A 24,291-nucleotide genomic window follows, 5' to 3' on the forward strand; every position below is an offset into this window, starting at 1 on the left:
CTTGATCAATCCAGGTATGGCTCGGAAATACGTCTGTATCTTTATTAGTACATGGTCATATTAGCGATAGAGTGGGATAGAACACTGATAACCTCAGGCAGTTCATTCCGTGTGCGTAAAGAGGAAAAGAATACCGTAGACTATCTGCATCATTTTCAAGCTTGTTTGCCCAATCGCGCAAACGACCACGGCGGATGGTGTGATGAGAAAGAAAGAACACACTGTCCGTCTGTGCAACACAGGGCCATAGACTATGGATTGAATACAATACCTTAATTGTCCTTCGTTGTAGCCTTGTCTTTGGTGCTTCTTGACATGCAGGATAGTTATATCAAAACTTTAATAATGACAGGAGAATTGTTTTCTGCCCAATGGACGACATTTGGCCGTTTTGCCAGGGAGTAATGAACGTCTTTTGTTTGTTTGGATAAAACTCTAAATAAGCCCACAACGTCCTTACATTTATAGGGGTTCTATTCCAAACGGCCAATCAACATTGCCGAAGACAACTCAAGGTTGTTTATAGAATAAAAAAGTTTCGAGGTTTTGAGGACCCAAGCCGGGACGATGTTCGTTGCTGCTGCTTCAACTGGAGCCAAGCGCAAAGGAAGAGAGTCTGGGGAGATCGGAGAAACATGTACAATGGACCCAGTCTTCGCGAGGGCTGAGTAGTATCAGTAAGAGGGTCACATGTCAAGGATCTTTATTCATTAAGCACAGATCTGCTTCATCCAATGTTGCACACTCTGTATGCATGTCTCTCGGGATGGGCCGCGGTTATATCTGAGCCTGAGATTCTGGTTACAGGGAGAAGTGAATGAATGAAGACAGGCATGATTATTGCTGCATACCTGTGTGCTTGTATTTTTTTGCAACCTGGTTGTTCACAGAATGGATGGAATTTCTTTTCTCTCTCTCATTTTACCTCTTCATCTCTTCTCTTCTTGCCAAAGAAGAAAAGACCATCACGTAAATACGCATATCGCCGAGTCTAAGAGCAACGGAACGATCATCAGTAGTAATTGAACTGACAGGACAGCTCACCATCATGCAGATATTAAGGAATTACCAATTGGCTATGCTCAAATATGGATAAAAAAATCAATTATGTATTGGTGGTGTAGAAACACCAGCCAAACATTCAGGATTGATAGCATTGTGCAGTAGGACCAAAGACCTCGCCATTTCAATCATACACGTTGTTGGCGTTCACTGTGTATTTGACTAGAAATAACGTGAACGCCCATCCGTTGTATATAACAACAGATTAGAAATTATGCCGTGGACGTCGTTTGTTACCCCTTCTCGTTCTCATCATCGCCCCGTCATGCGTCTGGCCGTTTGTTGTTTTTCTTCCCACACCCAAACAGCTGCTTTCACATCGAGCACCGCAGGAGAAGGAGGGACGTGTGAATGTTTTAGTCCATTGTTACCCACGCTTACAGACAAAATAAAGTCGCTTGTTTGTTTGTTTGTTTGTTTGTTTGTTTGTTTGTTCTCAACACTTGGACCGCGTTGCACAAAATCAAATCAATTTGCTGATAGTCTACGGATGAGCACAATTTGTAAGTGGTTTTGTGCCCCTGGATTCTGGATGAATTTAATTGGAGGACCTGTAGTTCACACGCACGAGGTCTAGGATGCAGTTCCAGCGAGTCCATTTTAGCGCCTATCAGAAGGGATTTGATCCGACGCTTCATAATAGCCCGCGTGGGTCTATGTCTGCATCTGGACCCATGATCGTGTACAGGTATGCTGAGAGTGCATAGATGTTTCGAACCCCCAAAATGAAGACCCGATCGAGCCTCAACCACCCTAGAGTCCAAATCACTGGCGAACCGCAAGATATATTTCTGAATAGTTGAGAATCAATTTAATGAAATAAGGTTTCTTTGAGCAGTAGATCTGTAAGTGCATGGTCATGCTTTTAAAGGAGGCCCAACCACCCACCATCCAAACGACACGGATGGAATTGAAAAGGACTACTAAGGGCGTATCAAATCAAGTCGAGATCTGAGGCACAAGTCGCGAGTCATGGATCATAAAGCCAAGCATACGACGTGTCTCTTGCTGCCGTCCTCATTAAGGAAATGTATAATAAAAAGCAGGTTCGTCGCAATCGTATTTATTCCTCTTAAGTCCCGCCTAGACGTGACCCACGAGCTCCATTGAAGTAGTAGCCCTGCTAGACATTACAATGTCTGCTCTCCATAGTCCTTCCTCATCTATGCTCCGAGTCTTGTGGTATGCTTTGCCGTGTCATTTTCAGTTTATTCAGGGATGTTCAAGATGCCCGTTCTCGAGAATTCTATGGCTATATCGCATAACTCTACATCCACGCCAGTAATCTCAGACAAGCGATCTCTCGTCATCCAGTCTCGGACCTCAGGCGGAGCCGTGGAAAATTTTTTGAAGGTGTTGGCTAGGACCACGTACTCGTCGCGTGTGAGGGGGCTACGAATATCCTTAGAGGCATTTTCGCTTTGAATCCGAGAATCGGGAGGTGACAGTTCACAACTGGATGAGGAGCTTGCGGGTCCGGAGCAGATGAGGGAACCAGAAGTGCGCTCGGCAGGGGTCGACATTGCTTGCTGATTGTATAAGGGATGGAGTTGAAGGAATGAAGATCGTGCATTTCACAAGAGGCTATGCGATTAATTTTCGGCCCCATACATTGATTTCAAACAAAGAATCACGTTTAATTGTGGTTATTCATATTCGTACTCTTCCCCTTCGAATTCGAAATGGTCATCCAGCTTCTCTATGATAACTAATGGCCGGCCATAACGAGCATATTCTTCTTGGAGCTCTTCCTCCCAGTCCGCTTCACTTACAGACCTGAGTTCATCCTCATCCGGATAATGAGACTCCTCCTCATGGTCTGTGGCGGTAGCGGAAGCGCTCGAAATATCACCTTGAGACAGTTTATCCAGGGCATCATAGTATGCTTGGCCGATCTTGACGCTCTTGGCCCACACTGAGATGAATGTACTGTCCTTTAGCTCGCAAAAGTAGTGAGTTAGGGTTCTCTTGAGTCTCAACGGTGTCATCTTCCCTGTCGTATAGGCAGCGACCTTGTTCTTCACAACGGCCCATATCTTCTCGATGGGCTGGAGCTCGCAATGGTAAGGAGGGGTCTTGAAAATCTCATGGCCACCAATTTCCTCCGCAATTTTTGAAATCGAAAACGGCTGGTCAGGTAGACTCTTGATATACGCCAGCATTTCATGGTTCGTTGGTGGGCGTCCGTTCTTCCCATGTGGAACCAGGTTATTGGTGACAGCGTACCAATTCAATATGTCCTCCTTAGTGCTTCTGGTAGTGGGCTTCCTGTTGACCTTACTGAAGTGATAGGAGGCGCCATCAAGGTGAATGTGGCAAGGGCCGAGTCCCATGTCTCGCAGATTCTCGCAAAGTTTCCTGAAGATGCCGTTAAATGTCTCCGAGTTGAAGTTTCCATGATAATCGTCGTCCTTTGCTATGACATTAGATGAGCGAATTACATCCGGGACGTCCTTCCATAAGTCGGCGTCTTGCAATGATTCCAGACCATTGGATAGGCCTTTTTTTGATTTTGCGGGCCAGATATGCACACTGTCCTTGACGAACTTGCCCACAACTTCGTCCGTGTCCGCATCGTAGTACACCACAAAGGCGGCGAAAATAACCAACAATGGCTTCCGACCGGGCTCGGAAACTGCACCTCCTGTTGAAACCCACCGCTTCGCTGCTGCATGATCAAGGTGACAGTACGACTCATCCAAAAATACCTCGGGCCGTTTGGGCACCAGCCTTCCATCCGATAGAGTTCCCAGGTTTTGTAGGCGGCGCGCGAGGTACTGACGTCGGAACTTAACATTCTGCGGCGCATCGTGCAAAATGTTTTGGCGGATCCCTTTGCCCCAGTGAAGTCCCAGTTTATGGAGATAGCGTCGGATAGTGCTGACTGATACATCGAGTACCTTCTCATCTCGTAGCTGGTTTGCAATGCGATTAGATGAGTTGGGTAGTCCTAGCTTATTGGTCTCGACCACAATTTCCATCATCCTATTAGAAACGGCCATTTCCAGCGCTTGCTGGGGAGGTCCAGATCTTTTGGCTTCGCCACCTTTGAGGGTGCCGGTTATCGAAAAATCAATCGCCTTCCTGCATGTCGACTCACTGACGCCGGTCAACAATGACAGTTCTTTAGATCTTGAGCCATTGCCAAGGCTTGAGATCCATTGCTGGACAGGTTCTGGAGCGAGGGAGAGACTCTTGAAAATCATTGCAAGGATGCAGTATTCATTGAACGTAACGCAGGATCTATCACGCTTGAAGGTGGGGTTATTCAGGACAAGATCCTCGCTTGGCTTCGATGCTGAAGCAGGCTTTTTAGGTTTGGAAGAGTCCTTTGGTGCCCTACAGTCATTCCTGGAGTCAAAGGGGTTTGAGGAATCGTCCGCGACAAAGGCCAATGTCGGGGGCACCTTATGGAATTTGGGGGGTTGGATCGGAATGCCACAACTCTTGGGAGGGGTTTCCTGTACAAAGAACAAGTTCCCTACCGGTGGGTGATATCGGAGAGGAGGAGGAGGAGTACGAATCCTATGACTCGGGGAACGGTAAGGGGATTGTCGGTTGTAGCCAAGAGACCCCGGAGACCCCGGAGATCTAGTAGGAGTAGGAGTTCTGCGCCTCTGTGGGGGCTTGGGACAGTTCCTGGGCTTGGCAGAGTTTTTTGGCGTCCTGAAACTATTTCTGGAGGTGAAGGTGTCCGAGGGATCATCCTCGACAAAGGTTAACGTCGGAGGCACCTGGTGGAGGCTGGGGGACTGGGTCGAAATGCCGCGACTCTTGGAAGGGGTTTCCTGCACAAAGAACAAGTTTCCTACTGGTGGGTGATATCGGAGAGGAGGAGGAGTACGAATCCTATGACTCGGGGAACGGTAAGGGGATCGTCGGTTGTAGCCAAGAGGCCCTGGGGACCCTGAAGACCCTGGAGACCCAGTAGGGGTTCCAGGCCTCGGTGGGGTACGACAACTCACGCGAGTAGGGGATGTGGTAATATTCCACGCGTCTTGTTTCGGGGAAGCATTGGGAAGCGATGAATTAACGCGTCCGATGGTCTCAATGGGAATGCTAGTGCTGTTGGACATTTTTTCTCGGTTGTGTTGCAAGATTTGTGTGGTTCATCATCTAGCCATGAGCTTTCAAATGAGCATTGGCGTTGTGCATCCGTAGCCCCATTCCCTAAGTGCACTACGTCTCAGTTTGCTTGTAGAGAGCTACCAGTCGTTCCAAATTGGGAACAACAGGAATCTGTCCAAATCGGGATAGTAATCATTCAATTCAAAAAATATATGCGTCCAAATTAGGAGTATTCACTTCAATTCAAAATTATATTTCGCGGTTTACCAATGCTTTCGACTCTATCTCGATGTGAGCTGAATGGCATTTTTATGGTTTTACAGCCACGGACATACAAATTGAGGGGTTTATGAGACGCTGAACAGAGCAAAAAGCTCTGGGGAAAAAATTCTCCTTAGGCTGCTCGGTTTTGAGTTTTTGGGCTCGAATTTTTTATTTTCCTAAGCAAACAAATAGGTCTGGGGAAGACGCGCTTCAAGATTAGGGCTGCGACGGAGAAATCTTTGGTTTTTGCACCCTGCCGTATAGGGGATCTGGGCTGCTAGCAATTGGGTATTTCTGAACAGGCTGCTTGAAGACGACCAAAAGTACCTCTGTTTTCTGTGGAACTGGACATTAGCCGAGACGTATAACCCCATACAAAGGATACATACGCACAAAAGTATAGCACGAAGGCACCTTCCTAAATAAGGTCTCTCTGGATGAAAGGAGGGCTTCAGCCAGGGCTTGCCCCAATTGGGCCATTTCAGGTGTACATGTACTAGCTTCACAGCAATACATACCTCTGCCTTCTGTATCAGATAATTATGGAAGAGAATTACGGCTCTGACGACGAAAGGTACAGTCTATTCTTAGCGCTCGTTTTATGAAGCCATTGATATCAATAAGGGGTGCCAGCTCTAGATGTCTTCACCACGGCGCCTACGTCCGCCATTCTGTCCAATTCAGTGACATATCCACGTTAAATACTCCAGGTACTGGAGACGGAATCTGCAGCCACACCTGGTTTAGACCATTCTGCAGGGATGAGCGTGCCACGGGTTGGCTGAAGGTCACAGGGGAGAGAATGAAAAGAACTCGGCCGAAATCCCGACCTGAAAAGAGCGATCGGCGAATCAGAAGTAATAAAATCGGTGGTTCCAGATCCATAACAACTCGGAAGCTGTACCTGAAAGTCCTCTGTAAAAGGTAAGCAGATTGCGAAATTGAGTTGAATGCGTCCAAGTGGAACAGTAAACATGGCCGTTTTTGTAACCTTGCAGGTCGTCCCCCCCAACCGGCTGAGGGTCTTCATTGGCCGAAAGCGGAGACACTCGAGTGAGCAAAGAACCCAATAGAGACATACCCTGCCCTTTTGCTTTGTCAAAAAACAAAAAAGGACAAACCAGGCTGTTTGGACACGAGTAAACGCTAATTAGGGTTGGCCCGTTATTCGTTATTCTATTGCCAAACAGTAAGGCAGAAATGTCCTTCATCTAGTTGCTGTTCATCGTTCGTGCGCAAACGAGTCTTCCCCTGGACAACGGCTCCAAACCTTTGTCTCCATTGTTTATTCTTCGTCCCTGAGAATCCACCCACTAGAAACAGAAGCAAGCCAACGCATAAAAGCAACTGCACTTTTCAGTTCTTTTCTCTCTTTTTGTTGTTGGTTCTTCAGTGCAAACTCCCCTACCCTCACTCTCTCCCCTTCTTCTCTCGTCTATCTGTACCGCCTTTTTTATCCATCCCCCATCTATCATCACACATATACCACTAATCTTACGATGGACGAAAAGCGCGACATTGAAGCAGCCGAGATTGCCAACATCGAGATCTCGGCTCTGGATCTGTTGACCGACCATGAGAAGGAGTTGCTCGAGTTGGAGGCCCGTCTGAACGCTGAGCTCGATGCCCAGCTGTTGAAGAACCCCAACAAGATGCCAAAGGCCGTCTTCTTCATCTTGCCCAACGAGTTTGGAGAGCGCTTCTGCTACTACGGTGTGCAGCCCAACTTGAACAAGTACTTCCGCCTCATCAGTGGAATGACCTCTGTCGATGCCAAGGTCTTCTCAACGGCATTTACTATGTTGGCTTACTTCTTCCCCTTGATCGGTGCTGCCCTTTCAGATTCCTTCTTGGGCAAATGGTAAGTAGCATGATGCACTGCATGTCCATGAATATTACAGCTTAGACAGGAGTAGTTTATCTAACCCTTCCTTGATAACATCTTGTCACAGGTGGACCATTATCTCCTTCGCGATCGTCTATCTCATTGGTATGATCATGGTTACCGTATTCGCCATCCCCAACTTGATCGGACCTGTCGGACAGGTCTCTCACTTCTTGACCTTCCTGCCCATGCTCATCATCGCCATCGGTACCGGTGGTATTAAACCCTGTGTTTCCTCCCATGGTGGTGACCAGTATCTCCCCTCCCAGGAGGCTGCCAAGGATGTTTTCTTCAACGTCTTCTATGTCGCCATCAATGTTGGTGCTCTCATCGCCCAGTTCGTCGTCCCTGAATTGACCAAATTGCAGTGCTACGGCCAGGATACTTGCTACGCTGGAGCCTTCTTGCTCCCCACCATCGTCTTTGCCTTGGCCTTGGCTATCTTCGCCTCCGGTCATCGCTTCTACCGCATTGTTCCCCCACTGGGTGAGTTCCTTCCCCTCAAGGCCCTCAAGGCTACGATCCTCGCTGCCACCCGCTATCGTGCCGCCACCGCTGCTGAGCGCCAGGCCAAGGGTCACTGGCTCAACTTTGCAGAGGAGGAGTACGGCGGTGTGTTTGTTGAGGAGTGCCGCGACTTCGGTCTTGTCCTCGTCCCTGTCGTCATCCCCTTCGCTTTCTGCTGGATGTTGTACAACCAGAACTCGAACGAGTGGTCCGACCAGTACTACCTCATGAACGGTGCCATTTTTGGAGGCAAGGACCCCCAGAAGTCCTATGTCCAGTCTGCTCAGTACGGCAACATCAACACGATTCTGATTATTCTCCTCGTTCCCTTCCTGGCCACGGTCGTCTACCCTTTCTGCGCCCGCCGTGGATGGAGCTTCGGCCCCCAGCGTCGTATGGCTACCGGTTTCTTCTTCGTCGTCCTATCTTTTGCCGTTTCGGCCGCTCTTGCACCCATGATCGAGAAGGCCTTCCGCCAGTCTGGTCGTGATATTGACAACGCTGCCGATTATGATGGCACCTACTGCGAGCAGTGCTACTCTGCCTGGTTGCAGTTCCCTCAGTGGTTCTTGCTCTCGCTCGGTGAGGCCCTGTTCTCACCCACCGGTGTCCAGTTCACCTACATCGAAGCTGGTCGCCAGTTCCGTGCCGTCTCCACCTCGTTCTGGCTCCTCTCGACCTCCTTGGGTTCGATCTTGATTATAATCCTCGAGCCTGCTTTCGCCGACGCTGGATTGACCTCGGGCACCAAGGGCTGGGCTTACTCTGGTATTGGACTGTTCGGATTCATCCTTTACTGCATTGCCTCGTACTTTTATACTCCTCGCAAGAACCGTCCTTCGATCAACGAGGCTGCTCGTATCTCTAAGGAGAAGGAGTACGCTGTTCAGAAGTACTAAATCCCTGCGCAGTTCGAAGACGAGGCCTAGGCGAACACATCCATGCTTGTACCATATCGACTTTTCACTAAATAATAATAAAAAACACCCTAAAGATGACTGATAACGACCTAATAAGTGTAGTCTTTCAAGAGTAGTGCGTGTGCATTGAGCTACAGCCTTCAAAGTTAGTGGATTCGTTTTTGGTTTTACGTACGACGGGGCATTATCTATGATAAGATTTGGAGGCAATCTTAATATGGCATAGCGCCACCAAGAAACCAGAACATCGTCGTTTAATATGATACAATGGATTTTATTTGATTTTAGCAGCTTCGTCAGTGGATGGTGAGGATATCTCTGCCAGAGTTGAAAGCTCCTACAGGCATGGGCGCCATAGCGTCTGGCGATAGCGGCATGGCCCGGAAAGAGAATGTGTTGGGTACGGTTGTTACTACTATCGACGAGTATGCTGTGCTGTTGAGATCCTCGCGATCGAAGGTGAGCCGCGATGAGGAATTGTTGTCAGCGCTGGTGGCTGTGATGGTTGCTGTGGTGTCGGTATCATCTGCATGGATTTCACTGTTGATCGAAAAGACGTAGCCTTTCGGGGGTAGTGGTCCGTCTTGGGCACCATATGGATCCTGTGAGTCGTTCTCCTTGTCCATATGTTCCGATTCGAACGTCTCGTTGTCGTCGTCTTCGTCCCCATCCATAGTGTCTGGTACATCCTCCGGTTCATCTTCATCGCTGTCATCATTCTCTTCGTTCTCGTCAATACTCTCCTCCTCCGCCTCATCTATACCACTGTCCTCCTCCTCACTTTCATGCTCCACATCTTCGTCCTCCTCGTCTTCCTCTTCTGGGTCCTCTTCGGTATCCACATCCCCGTCATTCCCCTCGTCATTCGAGTCCACGACTACACCCTCGGTGCCAGAAGAGGAGTTGGCTTCTTCGCCAGTGGATGAACTGGATTCTTCGCTGCCATCCAGTCACTCGTGCAGGTACTGTGCGTTCTTGAGCAGCACCTGCTTCCGCAGGTCCTTACCCTTTTTTCGCCTCTTCCTCTTTGGAGCACTTAAAAACAAAGTGGAAAATAGAACGATACCGTTAGTATATCTCAAGTTTTTCGCCTTAATGCAGAAGCATTCTCGAGAGAGATGGAGAGGGAGCGACACGCGGAGCAACAGAGATCGCACTTACGGTAGAGGCTGGGTTCCATTGAGAGACTGTCGTCGCTTATCGATATGCCTCTCCAGCCGTCTCTGCCTGGCCTCCTGCTCCAAGGCTTCTCTGTTCGACATCGGTACAATCGCCGGGATGGGTGCGCGCGGCAACAGCCCCGTGCTGCGACGCCGACTGCTAGCATAATAATCAAAACTCTGTTGTTGCTGCTGTTGTTTATGGTGAGGGTGAGAATGTTTCCTGTTAAGGTGGCTGAAACTCAACGAATCGTTTTCTCGGGAGTCCTCCTGATGGTGCTCGTCCAGCTTAACCTCTGCCCCAGCGGCAGAATCACCCGCACCGGCGTCATCCTCGTCGCTGTCTTCTACATCATCATCGTCCTCAGACGACTGTGAAGGACATATTGAAGAGGATGAAGATATGTATCCCTCACTGGAGCTGTCATCTTCGTATTCGTACTCGTCGCCGTTGTCATATTCTTGGCCGAGGTGTCGACCTCCACGAGTGTGATGGGAATGCGGGGCAGCGTGGGAGGTTGCGAGAGAGGAGTGGTCGAGTTGGGACCATTGGTCTAGTGGCCCTCCGTGGGATTCGCGGGGTGGGATTGTGGCAGAGAAGAGGACTGAGGGCGACGAAGGTGAGGGCGCTTGGTGGTGCGGATCGTAGTCATCGAACAGTGCCGACTCCTATGTTGGGTTTAAGGAAGATGTGGTCAGTTTGAGAGGAAGAGTTCATGGCATGTGAGAAAGAATATGCCCGCAAGCTGAAGAAACGGCGGGACGGCTAACCTGGGACTGAGGAGACCGATTCGCTCGAGTGCCCTGGGTCAGACCGCGTCGGTAGCGATCCCTGATCCCAAAATCGAGCCTGAACAGCTTCATGGCCTTTTTGAATTGAGCTTGGATAGTCGAGTGCAGCGAATAAGGATTGGTCATTCACACAGTAAGGCTAGACGGGTGTGCGGAAGAAGCAGAGCGCTGTGCACACATGGTACGCAGGGGAAGAAGGAGTTTGTCGGTCAAGGGAAGAGAGAGCAGTTGAAGAATCGTGGGAGTACAAGGATAGAGCCTTTTTGGCGGGAAAAAGAAAAAAAAAGAGAAGTGCAGCAGAAGGTGAGGAAGTGGTGAGAGAAAATCAAAGAGCCGAGCCATCCGGGAAAAGATAAAAGGGTCTCACTCGCTCATACCTCATAGTCTACCTCATACCCTTTAAATCCTCGCCAAGATACAACTCTGCTGCTAGTCTAGTTTCATGCGGCAATCCCTATTCGTAGAAGAGCATGTTCTGACGCGTAGAGGCGGCCTAGGAGGACCTAAGCAAAAAGGCGTTTTTGGCGTAGACGGCCAACATGCATGGCAGTTCTCCATCGCCCTATTTTTATTCCCTCTCCAAACAACCCACTTTGCTCTACTCCTCGCCTGAGGCCGTGCTCTTCCACCGCGCACCAATCTGTCCCCGGACCTTCAATCTCTCAGGGTGGTCCCTCGGTAGGGGTGCGACCACTTTGCGATGGATACAGCAGCTCTGTAAGCATCTTCGACAACGCCGACACATCCTTCCAGTCCTGCGGGCGCAACTCCTACAGAAGACTGTCGGCGCAGGCACAACGCGTGGCATGCACATGTCGTGCTCTTTGTGGTAACAGTCGCATCGCTTGAACTCGGATCCATGGTCCATGGTCAAGTAGTAGTTCAGGTCGAACTTAGGAGAGTAGTCATATTCCTGGTCATAACCATAATCGCAATCATAGTCGTAGTCATAGTCGTAATCATCATCATCATCATCATCATCATTATCACCGTAGTCGTATTCCTCCTCATCTTCGAAATCTTGGTCATGGCCTTGAGCATGCTCGAGGTTGCACTCGTGTTCGGTCCCACTGTGTAGCTTTGAGAGATCTTTCATTTCATACGCTTCACCACCTTTGCCCCGACAGCCATCAAAGTCGTTGTTCAATGGATAGACGGGCCCATAAGAACTTAAAACGTCTTGTAAGACACGACGTAGTTCCTGTTCTGCCCCAACATGTTCACCACTAAGATCATCGTTATCGTTATTCACGTCTTCGTCGTTGGCTACGGTGATTTCCAGCTCCTGGATTATGATCGATCCCTCGGCAGCATCTGCGCCAGAGAATGTTGAACGGGCCATGGATCACTTTTAAGTGCTGTATATTTGAATACAAAGATGTCTCTGTTCTGCTGTGCTGGGAGGACCTTGGATGGCGAGAAGGGAAGGTGGTAAACGAAAGCTTGATCGACGAATCTGTTGTTATATTGAACATACAGCGCAAGCAATAAAAGGCGATCGCCTCCAAGGCTTTCATATTCTTTGTCCATGCCTTATTTTCGGCATTTGTTGAACAAAAGGAACGAGCAAAGACAACGGGAACCATTATCACACCAACATTACAGTCGACCTTCACGACTGTTGCCAAGCGGAGACATTATTCGTAGCCACAACCACACCAAGCTCATAACCACATATCGATTCAAATGAGCATTAAAGAAGTTGGGAGAATGTGGGCGAAGTCATTTTATATTTGTATGGTGATCCTTGGAGAAATAGCTGGTATGGCATTACGTAGTACCCATTCACCGCACCATAAAAAAGCATACACCATGCTTGGCCCGGTTCACAGCCTCTTCCAATGCCTTCTGGTCCTCGTCCAAGAACTGGTCCTCCTTGGGAATAGCACTCAGATTGAGAGTATTGTACAGCCTTTGAAAATTCTTTTGGCGCGCCTGCATCCTCCGGACTTCTCGGAGATCTCCCTGCCCACTCGTCACAATTACAGCTGTGTTCTCGGGCAAGGACTCGATAATTTTAGCAATACTCTTGTCAATGCTCTTGACCGCCTCGAGGAGTTCTTCCATTGTCGCTTCTGTTTCATCCCTATCTGCACTTGGAGCATGCGGTGTAGATGGTGCAGAGGCCTTCGTGCCGGCCGATGCCTCTGGGTCCACTTCTGCTGGCGATGGTCGGCCCCTGCCATAGTTAATCTCCATACCCCGAAGCCGGGCCCAGACAAGGTTGTGTTCTTGGATCGCTCCCGCAACTGCCTCGACGACCTCCGTGTCGTTGGCCGCCTTAATAACTGTACTCGCTGCTGATTGTCCGATAAACGTCTCGCGGTCGATCACAGCAGAGGATCTTGGGGTTGTATGCCGCGATATTCTTGAAAAAATAGATTCTTGATCCTGATTATATTCCCCAAAACCGGGTCCCTCCCGAATCTTTAATTTGGCGAGATCCATGCATGCACGGGCATCTTCTACAGAGTCATGGCCTTTATCGCCGCCAGCCTGGATTCTCCTCTGAAGCCATTTAAGCGCGAGCCATTTCAATGAGGGTCGGAAGGGTGGTCCGCGTGTATGATGGAAAGCCACTGTGGTATCGATGATGAATGGGTGCGCAAACTAATCCATGTAAGATAAAAAAAAAAGGAGGGGGGGGGGGGGGGGGAGGCGATCAGTGTCATGAAAAACACCGCGAGTTGATAATAAACAGCTGGGTACTCATCTCCTTGAACGTACCTTTAACACCTTCATGTCGTTTTCGAGCGAGTGGCCGACCAGAATCGTGTCGTACGTGACGAGTTCCTGCAGTTTCTTCTGCACATCCGCTAGTTTCGTCGTAACGCCATTCAGTCGCTCAGCGGTCATGCCAGAGTACTGCGTCAAATAGTCCACGATCGGGTTATCAGGCATCACCAGCTCGTCGTATATGACCACTCCTTCATCGTCGACCACCGACACACGGGTCACCTCTGATCCAGCAGTTGTCCGGACCTAGAAAGAAGCACAGAGTGGTGCATTAGAGTTAGAAAGTTGATGCGGAGGAAAATATATCGAGGAACAAATATATGAGTGATCATCCTGTCATACCATCTCACAGTCCATGGCGACCATTTTTTTTGGAACAGATGGTCTCGAAGTCTTTTGTTTTGTTTCGAACCATTCCTCCGCAAGTTTTGCATCCGAATCAAGATACGTTGGTAATGGAAAGTTGCTCTCCCTCAAGTCTTCAATCCTTAACATGTAATGCTCCTGTCCAAAATTCTTCGCGGCCAGCCTTTCTATACAAACCAAAAGAAATCAAGGCATTAGAATACACCAGGAAGGCGGACATGCAGGTGACCTTCATGTATGAATGTAGCGTGACATACTTGATTTCATCTCCTGATCTCTCCGCCGCTGCTCTGCATTGCTCAGAGGTACGTTCAAAAGTGTGTCGACTGGATGATGGATTCTTTGCTTGTCGCCTCCGGCCTTCATCACATTCATGACATCAAAAAAGGTCTTGAGATGCTGAAACTCCGTGGCAGGTCCACTCATGGCCCTTTGCGCCCAGGGGATCGGCTTCCGCGCTTCTGGATCTTGTAGATCGATGTTGAAGAAATTAGGATCGAGTCCTGGAACATACAGAAGAAGGACTTTGTCGATCCTGAACTTGTTCTTGACCATAATCCAAGGCAATGTCTTTGTCTCTGTCAGTAGGTATATGACCAGGTCCCGAATATCCTACAAACGGCGAGGAGCAAGGACGCATTAGCTAACTGGAGGTGATATTCTTCGTCGTATTGATAGTAATCCTGAAGACGAGCTTGATGAGTGTGAACATACCTTGATGCTGAGTTTGTCGTAGTCACGACTAAGCATGAAGCATGGCCTGCTTCCGTTGCCTTCTGATTTCTTTGCAATCGTCTTGTTCTTCTTCTTCAGCTGCTTGCGCTCAAGCTTTGACAGTTCCCGGATGGACTCTGTAGTTCAGATCAAAGCAGGAAAGTGTGCAGACCGTGTTAAAGCATGTCACTTGAGGTCGACGGTGCTGAATCGTTTGAGTGCCATAGCAGATCATAGCCTACCATTGCCGTTAGCTTCATCGATCTTTCTCTTTTTTGGCACACTCTCTGTATGATTGGAGGTGCTGTGTACGATCTTGGTACTAGTCAACACTGTTACTGTCTCCTTGATGGTGTTCTCCTCGACAGTCTTATTTCGCACTAAGATTGTCCGCTCGTCCACTGTCATATCGCTGTCATCCTCTCCGTCTAGGCTGGCGAACTTATTGCTAATAGCGAGAGAGTCCCGTGGAGCTTTTTGCTCGAGCGTAGCGTCTTCATGAGTTGGAGTCTTTCCTCCTGCTTCCCGGGTCTTGATCCGTCTTTTTTCGCCAGAAGCCATTTCGTTGAGGATGGGCGAATGAAATGGAAAGGTGTTTTTTCGTTGATCTTTGAACAGTGGCGTCTCTTTTGGGAGAGGGAGCGCAACAGTCACCACACGACGGCGACTAGGATCCCCGTGCACGCCTGAACCCTGAGAGGCATTCAGTCCGTGGGAAACATGTGCGGTATAAATTAGAAGCACGGATCTTCCTTCTCCACTCCACTCTCCTCCACTCCTTCATTTCCTACCTGCTTCGTTATGTCCAAGCCAGAGATCATTCTCCACCACTACCAAGGTACTACTGCTACACGAAAGCATCTCCTCCCCTAAGTTGCCGTTGTACTTCAATTGCCATTACTTACTGACACCATGCGTCCGAATGACTCTAACCTTATGTACAGGTTCCCCATATGCCGAAAAAGTCATCACGGCGCTGCGCGTCAAGGGTCTTCCTTGGTGCTCTGTTAGCACAAGTCCCATGTTGCCCAGACTGTAATACCCTTGCTTTGCCTTGCATCCTCTGCTTCGATTGATCAACCTTTGTCATGAGCCGATCGTCGTCAAGCAATCACTAAAGAAAATGCCCAACCTCCACCCATCTGCTTGGAAACGGCAGTCTGCTAGAGCCGTTGGCTCATGGTTATCGCCGGATTCCTGTGATGCAGATTGGCAACAATGTCTATTGCGATACCGCGCTGATCTTGCACGAACTCGAGCGTCGATACCCCGGAGAGGATTGCTCGAAGGGCCTTTCGGATATGATCACCACTTGGGCGGATGTAAGTCTTTTTTGAATTATTACCATTATTACCTCACTTTTTCAATCGAGCGAATCGGGTTTATGATCGGCTGCATTTTAGCCAAGATATGTGATCCCTGCCCCATTTCCCATCTGCCTCCTTCTTGGTTACACAAAAAGCTCCCCAACTAGATACCTCATTCTTAGTGTTCCTCTTCACTCCCCTTGACTAATCCCTCTCTGCTTGCAGAAACAACTCTTCAACAATGTTAAGGACCAGATGCCATGGGGAGCAAGTGTGGAGGAACAAAAGGCGAGCCCTCTGCACGCGGTGTTCGGCAACAAGGCCTTCTTGGCAGACAGGGCTCAGCTCTCGGGTGGTCGATCCATCAACGCCGAGGCCATCAAACAAGCCCAGCCCTACCTGCTTGACCAGCTTTTATCCAACCTCGATTCTCTGGAACTTGTATTGCAAACCCCGATGCACTCGCTGAAGCAACAACAGACACCGCGTGCGGAGGGTGGATGGGTCCTAGGCACAGCGTTGCCCTCGATTGCGGACTTTAGCATCTACGCCATCGTCTGGTGGTTAATGACAACCAAGCGAGCTCCTGAATATGTCACCGCAGAGCAATATCCCTGTGTTTTTGAATGGTATAAGCAGATGAAGGACTGCATCCAGCGACACAGACATCCGACACAAGACTGCGTGAAGATTTCTGCTGAGGAGGCACTCGAGGTTGCGAAGCAGGCTGGAGGAAGCAATGGCTTTGTGTCGTCGAAGGAAGATGTCCACCCGTTGGAGAAACGACATGTGGGCGATGTTGTTGCAGTGACACCGAATGATTATGGCAAGGTGCCTGTGGAAGGGCGCATTGTCGAGATCACTCATCGCCGAGTCAGCATCCGTCCAGAGCCATTAGCTAGCCATCCAGAGATCGATGTGGTGATCCACTTTCCCCGGAGCGGCTACATGATTGTCCCTGCCAATAAGGCATCGCTTTAACTAGACGAAAGGATAGAGCCATTAAAGTGCACATTGCCCCCTATGGTGAAAAGTTGCATTTTGTATAGTATTGTATATTGAAGACTGGGGAAAAAGCCCATGGCTCACGCTCCAGACCCAATACCCCACCCTGACTCTCCTACCTTCACCTTCAAGATCTGTGTAGACACTTTGGTGACAAAGGGGCAGCTTATCGTCTTCACTCCTTCTAAATGTTTTCCATCTTGATCGCCGCCGTCCCTGTTTCCGTTCGTCTTATCTCGATCCAGCACTCTATCTTTTCTGCATGCGCTTTCAGTCTCTTTTTCTGTCTCTTTACGCCTCGGTGCTTTTATGTGCATTTTTTTACTACTGCAGTTTGTATTGTAGATATATATGCAGAATAAATGGCAACTACAGAAAAGTGCCAAGGGGTTGAGCCAGAGATCGGTTGCCTGATGCCTGAGGCTATCCTTGGGTGGAAGCAAGTAGTGCAAGGAAGAAAACGCAAATTGAAAGGTCCCACTAGACGGCGCAAGGCTTTGCAAAGAGTTCAAAGAATGTGAAAGGGTAGACTGCCCATGTTCATCGCTCAAGTGGCATCCACGATTCCACCTGCCGAGATCACATATGCTACCAGGGTGAGGTTCCATAAAGACATAGATATCATCAATCAACATCTGTATTCACGAAAGCAGCTCCATATGTCTCTGCAGGAACTTTGCACATGGACTTACGGGCCTCAGCTTCAGGGACATCAGGGCTATCGTACACTTTGGCAATGCGTTCTTCGCCTCGTCCTTTACGAAGGTACAGTCTGGTCGTGGAGGCGTGTGCCTTGAGACAATGGAAAAATTTAATCAAGGAACGCGTCAATTATCTCCACTCAATTCATAATCATCAACAACGCGGGTACACAAAGTCGCTCCTGATTACCATAATGTGGCCGCCGACAGGCTTCTTTGGGTCTGCGACAAAAGTCATAGTAGCCCCGGGATCCGACTGAACTTGATTCGTGAGATAGATAGCTACATTAAACTCTTCCGCAATCTTGGTCAAGCGACTGAGCATCTGGTTCAGTTTTTGCTGACGCTCTGACAGCTCGCCGCGGCCACAAAAGTCAGTGCGAAACAGGGCTATGATGCTGTCAATGACCTAGTTGTAACAGAGGAGCAATGGATGGTTTTTGTGGATATATATTTACCGAAGGACGCTACCAAGTCTGGTAAGCGCTGGAAGCTTTACTAAAGTAACATACCAGCAAGCGAAAGATGCCCTTTTCTTCAGCGAACCGCGCAGCGACTTCAGTAATGAGATCCATCTGATGCTCAGAGTTGTATGCACGTGCAACCAGAATATTCTCGAGTGCGGCCTCAGCATCGATGCCGAATCGATCGGCAATGGCCTTAATTCTCCCGTGGCGGAAGGTACCCTCAGTATCAATATATGCAGCCTAGTGGCGGAAAATGGGTGAATAACCGTTGCCAAGCATATAGGACAATACAAAAGATGGAGCAACTTGATGATACACGTGTTACCTTGCCATTGCCACCGCCCATGGCAGCAGGGAGCTGAGCCATTACGCAGAGAGTATGGGCGATCTGTGTCTTGCCAGTTCTGAACTCGCCGAAGGCCTCTGTGATTGCCATCGTCTGAATGCCTCCTACAAGAAGATAAAATATACCTGTGCCTGCTTAGCTATAGACGAAGGACTTGAACGTACCACCTATATTGACCTAGCAGCTTGCCTCCGAGTAGTTCGTCTAGTTGCTTGGCTCCGGTGGAAATCACAATGACCTTCTTGCGCAGGACACTGTATTCCAATCCCGTAATGAAGGATGCGCTCTGGAGCTTTGCTGCTGCTTCCTTGAGTTTGTCGACTTTGACCTAGAAATCGAAACGATCGTAAAATTCAGTAGTCCGAGTTTGCCACCAATTCACATCTCTGTCGGTGGACCGCTAAACTTGCCTCAGAGAAACCTTTGATCCGGCAGAGACTCTTCTTGGTCATCATTTGCACCGACTATGTTGTGTCAGAAAGTGGGTAGGTAAAAGCGGCATCATAAGGATCTCTGACAAAGCAGATTCAAGGTATTTGATCTATCCTTCGACGAGCTGAAAGTTGAAATATTAAACAATACCCGGACAGTGCAGATTCCAGCTTGCTTCAGCTTGGTGATATCGGCAGCATTGATCCCATGGTTCTGGAGCTCATCAATCTCTATTTTGAGTTTAATACCATGGTAAAAATGTTTGAGCATTCATTCACGGATTACCCTCGTTACCGCCATAATCACTCTCGCATGAAGCGCTTAAAGAGACGACAGCGAATGGGAAGCAGAAAACATACCGGTGAAGAAGAGCTCCTTGTGGTTTAAGGTGAATGTGGGAGCAGAAAAGTGTTGAGGTTAGGGGGGGGGGTGAACGCGCCATGAAATATTCAGCAGGATAAGAAGATAAGAGTAGCGACTCCAATGGCTGTGACATCCTGATACCTCCTCCTCTTCGTCTTCGACCAGATCTTCCTGGTCTCGAACGACTTGATCCATGGACATGTTATTCAAGAGAGCTGAATAGGAAAAGTTACAATGGAGCAAAGAGGGGTTGAAAAGGTCGAAGGCAGGAGAAACACGACGCGAAATTTATGCTTCCTCGCAATTGGCGGCACCGCGGTTGTGCGCGCATCGGCAGTGACTGTGGGAATGCTATTCCGGCCATTCTCGCGCTGTGCAGCACAAGAGGAAGTGGCCTGACCTTACTGCCAGCATTAACTCTCAGCGCACATTTCAGCAGCAACACATCAGCAAAGGAACAAGGAAACAAATACAGCGATCCTCAATGGCCATACAACTATTCTCGCGCGCGGCAAAAAGTGGATTCGGGAGTCGCTTGAGCCCAGCAACGACAGCCTGTCTCTTGACCTCCATGCGCTCGCAACATCGGCGCATGACACCCATTCGCTTCCAGTCTACAGATTCAACAGCGGCAGCTCCGGAGCAGTATGACGTGGTCATCGTTGGAGGGGGTATCGCAGGAAGTGCTCTGGCTTGTGCTCTCGGTACGATTCCTTGGACTTTGACGAAAGGATTCTGCTTGCAATGCTACTAGTTCACTGGTTTCTGGTGCTAATGACCGCACAATTTACTGCTCTGATAGCATCCGGAAAGGCCTCCAGCACGCAAAAGATCGCCCTCATCGAGGCATTTGACCTCAGCAACCATATTAACTGGTCCCCGCGTGCGGATCAATATTCAAACCGTGTATCGTCTCTCACTCCGAAATCCGTCGCATTCTTGAAAAACATTGGCGTTTGGCCAGAACTGGATCCCTCGCGTGTTACCGGCCTTGAGGGGATGCAGGTCTGGGATGGCGTCAGTGGCGCGAGGATCACATTCGATGCCGCGAATGTGAATAGCACTCAGTCGAGTTTCTTGCACCAGGTGTTCTCTGGACCCAAAGTTAGCAACATCAACGTGAATGGAAGCGAGTTTCAGGAAAGGACTGTGGGTAATCAGGAGTCATCGCCCCTGGCATGGATGACGGAGAATCTGCATGTACAGTATGGTCTTCAGAAACAGATCCTGTCGCACCAGGCGCGCGGCGTCAGCTTGGATATCTTTGAAAAGACCAAGGTTCAGGGGATCACTGCCAGCCAAAGAGAGGCCGCTGAGGCAGCAGACCCAACGCACCTGGATGTTTCGGACTGGCCAGTCATCGAACTTGACAATGGCAAGAAACTGCAGACGAGATTGCTGGTTGGAGCCGATGGTGTCAACTCGCCTGTGAGGTCATTCGCTAATATCGAGTCACTGGGATGGGATTACGGACAGTTTGGACTCGTTGCCACCCTCAAGGTCGATCCATTGACATCTACGGCACCAGGACATGGAAGGGGGGTTGCATGGCAGAGATTCTTGCCCACCGGGCCCATCGCTATGTTGCCTGTAAGCTACGTCAGGAACATAGGAATGCGAGCAGAAAAAAAAAAAAAGAATGCAAAGGGAGGTCACCACCCTAACGCTTATTCTTACTTCTGGATGTTAAATTAGTTGAACAATGGACTCGCCAGTTTGGTCTGGTCGACAACGCCTAAGATTGCACAGGATCTCAAAAAGCTGCCACCGCGTGATTTCTGTGCATTGGTGAACGCAGGATTCAATGCCAGCCCTGCGGATCTAGAATACTTGTACAAGAACATTGGAGCCGATGGCCAGCCCCTTGTGGACTTTCAGCAGGAAATTTCGTGGCGTGCTAGCGTACAAGATATGGAGGCATCCAAGACCATGGTCCGTGGCACCGGTGGCGAGGATCCCAAGCCGCCCATGGTTGTGGATGTCCAGGAGAACACTCGAGCACCATTTCCGTTGAGAATGCGCAACTCTAACAGCTATGTCGAGGATCGTGTTGTCCTTGTTGGGTAAGCTCACAGACAGAATGTGCCTTAGCGTCTCGCATCCAGCAGAAAATTAGCTGGCCAACACAATTCCATCTTTTTGATACAAATTACTAAACTACTAGAGATGCCGCACATACCGTTCATCCTTTGGCAGGCCAGGGTCTTAACCAGGGCTTGGCAGATGTGGAATGCCTCGCTCGCGTCATCGAACAAAGTCTTCTCAGTGGATCCGACATTGGTAAACTAGAGCACCATTCAGTCAATACTATCGTTTTTACTGCGACTCTTCATTCTAATACGATCATGTGCTTTGTAGGCAACATCCACTCCCTGACTCCATATTCGAGCGAGCGCTTCCTTCCAAACTTGGCCATGCTTGGAACAGTTGACAAACTGTCGAAGCTGTACAACACTGACTTTGGACCGATTGTCTGGGCTCGCTCTCTAGGTTTGACCGCTGTTGATAATATGGGTCCCTTCAAGTCAGAGATCATGAAGTTCGCCATGGGACTCGAGGACGTTCCGAAGTAGTGATAAAGTTAGGTGTTGACGCAGAGCAGAGCGAGCCAGACCAGGATCTTTGAAGGGACTTCAACTGCTTACATGTATGGAAGTAATAAACAGCATTGGCATTCATATTAGCGTACATCCCTGGCGGTGTTGCTGTACAATTTTTTGGTAAATTTTATTTTTTTGTATATTACAGGGGATTATTGAGAAGAGGGTTTCTAAGGTATTTCTATTCGTTTTTCATTTTGCTCATGCGGAAGAATTGGTGATGGGGTGGCCAAGAGTGGAAACACTGCCCAACTTGACCTCGTTGACGCTATCGGTGCTCTGGGAGCCCGAGCCAGCACGTCCAATATCCATCGAGTGATCGATGCCGTTGATATTGGCGGCCTTCTCATCCAAATGTCCATAGGCCATCTCTCCGAGCTCAGCAAGATCCAAACCACGCTGCTCGTGGTCAGCCTTGACACGCAGAGTGAGTCCAGGGATCTTGTTCATGATGACGAGAATCAAGAAGGTGACACCAAAGGACCAGGCGAGACCCGCGCAAGAATCTGCGATTTGGTAAGGGACCTGGATCCAGTTGCCGTCCAACCATCCACCGTTGATGACAGTGGCACCGTCCAAAGCAGCAACCCATTTCTGGGCAAAGATACCGGTCAAGATGTTGCCAACGATTCCACCAACACCGTGAACTGCGAAGACATCGAAAGCATCATCGTACTTGAGGTGGTGCTTCAGGCGGACAGCCATGTTACAAGCGCAGGCGCCCAAGAATCCGATTGCGACGCTGGAAGCAGGGGAGACATATCCAGATCCAGGGGTAATGGCAACCAGTCCTGCAACGGCACCGGAGCAGAAGCCCAAGACTGACAACTTACGCTCATGGCGGTAGTCGAGCAAAACCCAGGTGATACCACCGACCGAAGCAGCGAGGTTAGTGACGACGCAGGCCATGGCAGCGCGCAAGTTGGCAGAAAGAGCAGAGCCGCCGTTGAAGCCGAACCAACCGAACCAGAGGAAGCAGGTGCCGATGACGACGTTGCTCATTGAGTGAGGGCGGAAGTCCTTGTGGTCGCCCGAACGTCTCCCAAGGACGATCGCATAAGCCAAAGCAGCACCACCGGACGAGATATGAACGGGCGTGCCGCCTGCGAAATCCAAACCTCCCATAACAAAGCTCCAGCCGTTGGCGCTCCAGGTCCAGCAGGCAAGGAAGTCGTAGACGAAGGTGGTCCAGAGAAAGATAAAGACGAGTGTTGGGAGAATGCGACCACGCTCAGCAGCAGCACCAATGGCTAGGGCGGGTGTGAGAGCTGCGAACATGCACTGATAGATCATGAAGACGATGTCGGGGATTTTAGACGAGCCCACGGAGGGAGCGTCCAGGACGCCTCGGAGGAAGGCGTTATCGAAGTTTCCGATGATTTTGCTACCAGTTTTACTGAAAGCTAATGAGTATCCGAAGAGGAACCACTGTAGGGCAAGGAGCGAGAGAGTAATAAAGCGGAGGTGTTAGATTACAAGTATTACTTTTAGATTATAGTGTTGTGCCTGGAATGTTGGTGATGTGATGTTGTTGACTGCAGTTGCAAAGATGTATAGTACCTGGAAGGTAACGACAGCGAGGGAGCAGCAGGAGAGCATGATCAGGGAAAGCGCGTTCTTGCTACGCGCCATGCCAGAATAAAAGTAGCCAATACCAGGGATCATCAGCCAGACCAGGGCAGTGGATGCGAGGGTCCAGGCGATATCGCCAGCCTCGTACTCTGATCCGATGCGTGGTGCTTCGGTTGTGTTGTCCATTGCGGTAGGGGTATACGAAGGGGGTATGAAAGTTTGGTCGCTTTTAGTGGTAACCACAGATATGCACGCGGATGCACGAGTACAAAAAAAGTAATAAGGAGGAGACGATAGATCCTTGACGAGGACCGAAGAGTGAAGCAGAAGGTGATGTTGGAGGAGTGGATGAGAGAAGGACAATGACTTGGGAGAAGTGCGCTGGGCAGGAGTATTTATAATGGGGCATGGATCGGATCAGGATCAGGACCAGAAGGAGATTGCCGTGAGTGTTGTGCGCATACAAAGTCCAAGTAAAGCCGTAGATCCATAAGCAGATCCAATTCCCCACACATACTCTGATGTATTGCGAGAGCTGAGCAGCAGCAGCAATACAATCTAAATGCATCAACAAAACAAACAGCTACAGCAAAAACAGGGTTCCCCTTGTTCACGGCAATTGAGTCCAGAGTAAACGTTAGGAGGATCCGGAGCATTGAGTCGATGCCGAGCAGGTGAACTCTAAATATGTTTCTTTAGCACGCGCTGCACTTTGTCCGTGGGCAGTCCGACTGAGTCCCTGTTATTTGAGTGGAGACTATTGTAAACGGTGCCACAGATAGGAGGGATAGGGAAAGGCCCAATTCCTTTGGACCCAAAAACCTTACTGACGAATATGGCAGACGTGTCTGTCCGGGGAAGAGGATTGATAGAGGGCAGGGCTCAGCCCTTGTAGACACATGGCAAATCCTACTCCTTACACCCTATCTTTGAAGACTGAGGAAGGAGCAGAAAAAGACATCTTATCCTATCCCTGCAATATTAAGATAGGAGCTGGGATGCTTTGTTAGTCAGGTCTAGAGAC

At 49.3% G+C, this 24,291-nt stretch overlaps 7 protein-coding genes across 7 annotated transcripts; 3 read left to right on the plus strand and 4 right to left on the minus strand.

Moving 5' to 3' along the window:
- Window positions 1–7,046: 7,046 nt before the first annotated feature.
- On the plus strand, window positions 7,047–8,685 carry BC939DRAFT_391746 (POT family-domain-containing protein; the record flags this gene model as incomplete). Its single annotated transcript, XM_051551980.1, has 2 exons — window positions 7,047–7,255; window positions 7,347–8,685. The coding sequence occupies 2 exons, from the start codon at window positions 7,047–7,049 to the stop codon at window positions 8,683–8,685; spliced, it is 1,548 nt and encodes a 515-aa protein (XP_051417116.1).
- Window positions 8,686–9,518: 833 nt separating this feature from the next.
- On the minus strand, window positions 9,519–10,977 carry BC939DRAFT_145435 (uncharacterized protein). The gene is made up of 3 exons (XM_051550183.1): window positions 10,638–10,977; window positions 9,868–10,535; window positions 9,519–9,741 (listed from the first exon to the last, which is right to left on the minus strand). The coding sequence occupies exons 1-3, from the start codon at window positions 10,782–10,784 to the stop codon at window positions 9,657–9,659; spliced, it is 900 nt and encodes a 299-aa protein (XP_051417117.1). The 5' UTR covers window positions 10,785–10,977; the 3' UTR covers window positions 9,519–9,656.
- Window positions 10,978–12,359: 1,382 nt separating this feature from the next.
- BC939DRAFT_418742 (uncharacterized protein) lies at window positions 12,360–15,062 on the minus strand. The gene is made up of 6 exons (XM_051553040.1): window positions 14,717–15,062; window positions 14,475–14,611; window positions 14,018–14,372; window positions 13,737–13,927; window positions 13,386–13,640; window positions 12,360–13,268 (listed from the first exon to the last, which is right to left on the minus strand). Exons 1-6 carry the CDS (start codon window positions 15,033–15,035, stop codon window positions 12,444–12,446), a joined length of 2,082 nt encoding a protein of 693 aa, XP_051417118.1. The 5' UTR covers window positions 15,036–15,062; the 3' UTR covers window positions 12,360–12,443.
- A 123-nt stretch (window positions 15,063–15,185) lies between these two features.
- BC939DRAFT_435842 (uncharacterized protein) lies at window positions 15,186–16,805 on the plus strand. The gene is made up of 4 exons (XM_051553543.1): window positions 15,186–15,312; window positions 15,419–15,509; window positions 15,634–15,796; window positions 16,007–16,805. Exons 1-4 carry the CDS (start codon window positions 15,276–15,278, stop codon window positions 16,760–16,762), a joined length of 1,047 nt encoding a protein of 348 aa, XP_051417119.1. The 5' UTR covers window positions 15,186–15,275; the 3' UTR covers window positions 16,763–16,805.
- Window positions 16,806–17,333: 528 nt separating this feature from the next.
- On the minus strand, window positions 17,334–19,002 carry BC939DRAFT_391661 (HsLim15; the record flags this gene model as incomplete). Its single annotated transcript, XM_051551972.1, has 8 exons — window positions 17,334–17,374; window positions 17,479–17,578; window positions 17,678–17,896; window positions 18,000–18,194; window positions 18,280–18,404; window positions 18,478–18,628; window positions 18,699–18,764; window positions 18,883–19,002. 8 exons carry the CDS (start codon window positions 19,000–19,002, stop codon window positions 17,334–17,336), a joined length of 1,017 nt encoding a protein of 338 aa, XP_051417120.1.
- A 491-nt stretch (window positions 19,003–19,493) lies between these two features.
- BC939DRAFT_435848 (uncharacterized protein) lies at window positions 19,494–21,792 on the plus strand. Its single transcript, XM_051553544.1, has 5 exons — window positions 19,494–19,799; window positions 19,898–20,685; window positions 20,791–21,158; window positions 21,260–21,375; window positions 21,454–21,792. Exons 1-5 carry the CDS (start codon window positions 19,580–19,582, stop codon window positions 21,666–21,668), a joined length of 1,707 nt encoding a protein of 568 aa, XP_051417121.1. The 5' UTR covers window positions 19,494–19,579; the 3' UTR covers window positions 21,669–21,792.
- Window positions 21,793–21,896: 104 nt separating this feature from the next.
- On the minus strand, window positions 21,897–23,453 carry BC939DRAFT_515886 (ammonium transporter AmtB-like domain-containing protein; the record flags this gene model as incomplete). Its single annotated transcript, XM_051561151.1, has 2 exons — window positions 21,897–23,123; window positions 23,256–23,453. The coding sequence occupies 2 exons, from the start codon at window positions 23,451–23,453 to the stop codon at window positions 21,897–21,899; spliced, it is 1,425 nt and encodes a 474-aa protein (XP_051417122.1).
- Window positions 23,454–24,291: the final 838 nt, after the last annotated feature.

This window comes from Gamsiella multidivaricata (genome assembly GCF_025024155.1).
Source record: "Gamsiella multidivaricata strain RSA 2152 chromosome Unknown BC939scaffold_3, whole genome shotgun sequence".
Classification (NCBI taxonomy): Eukaryota; Fungi; Mortierellomycota; class Mortierellomycetes; order Mortierellales; family Mortierellaceae; genus Gamsiella; species Gamsiella multidivaricata.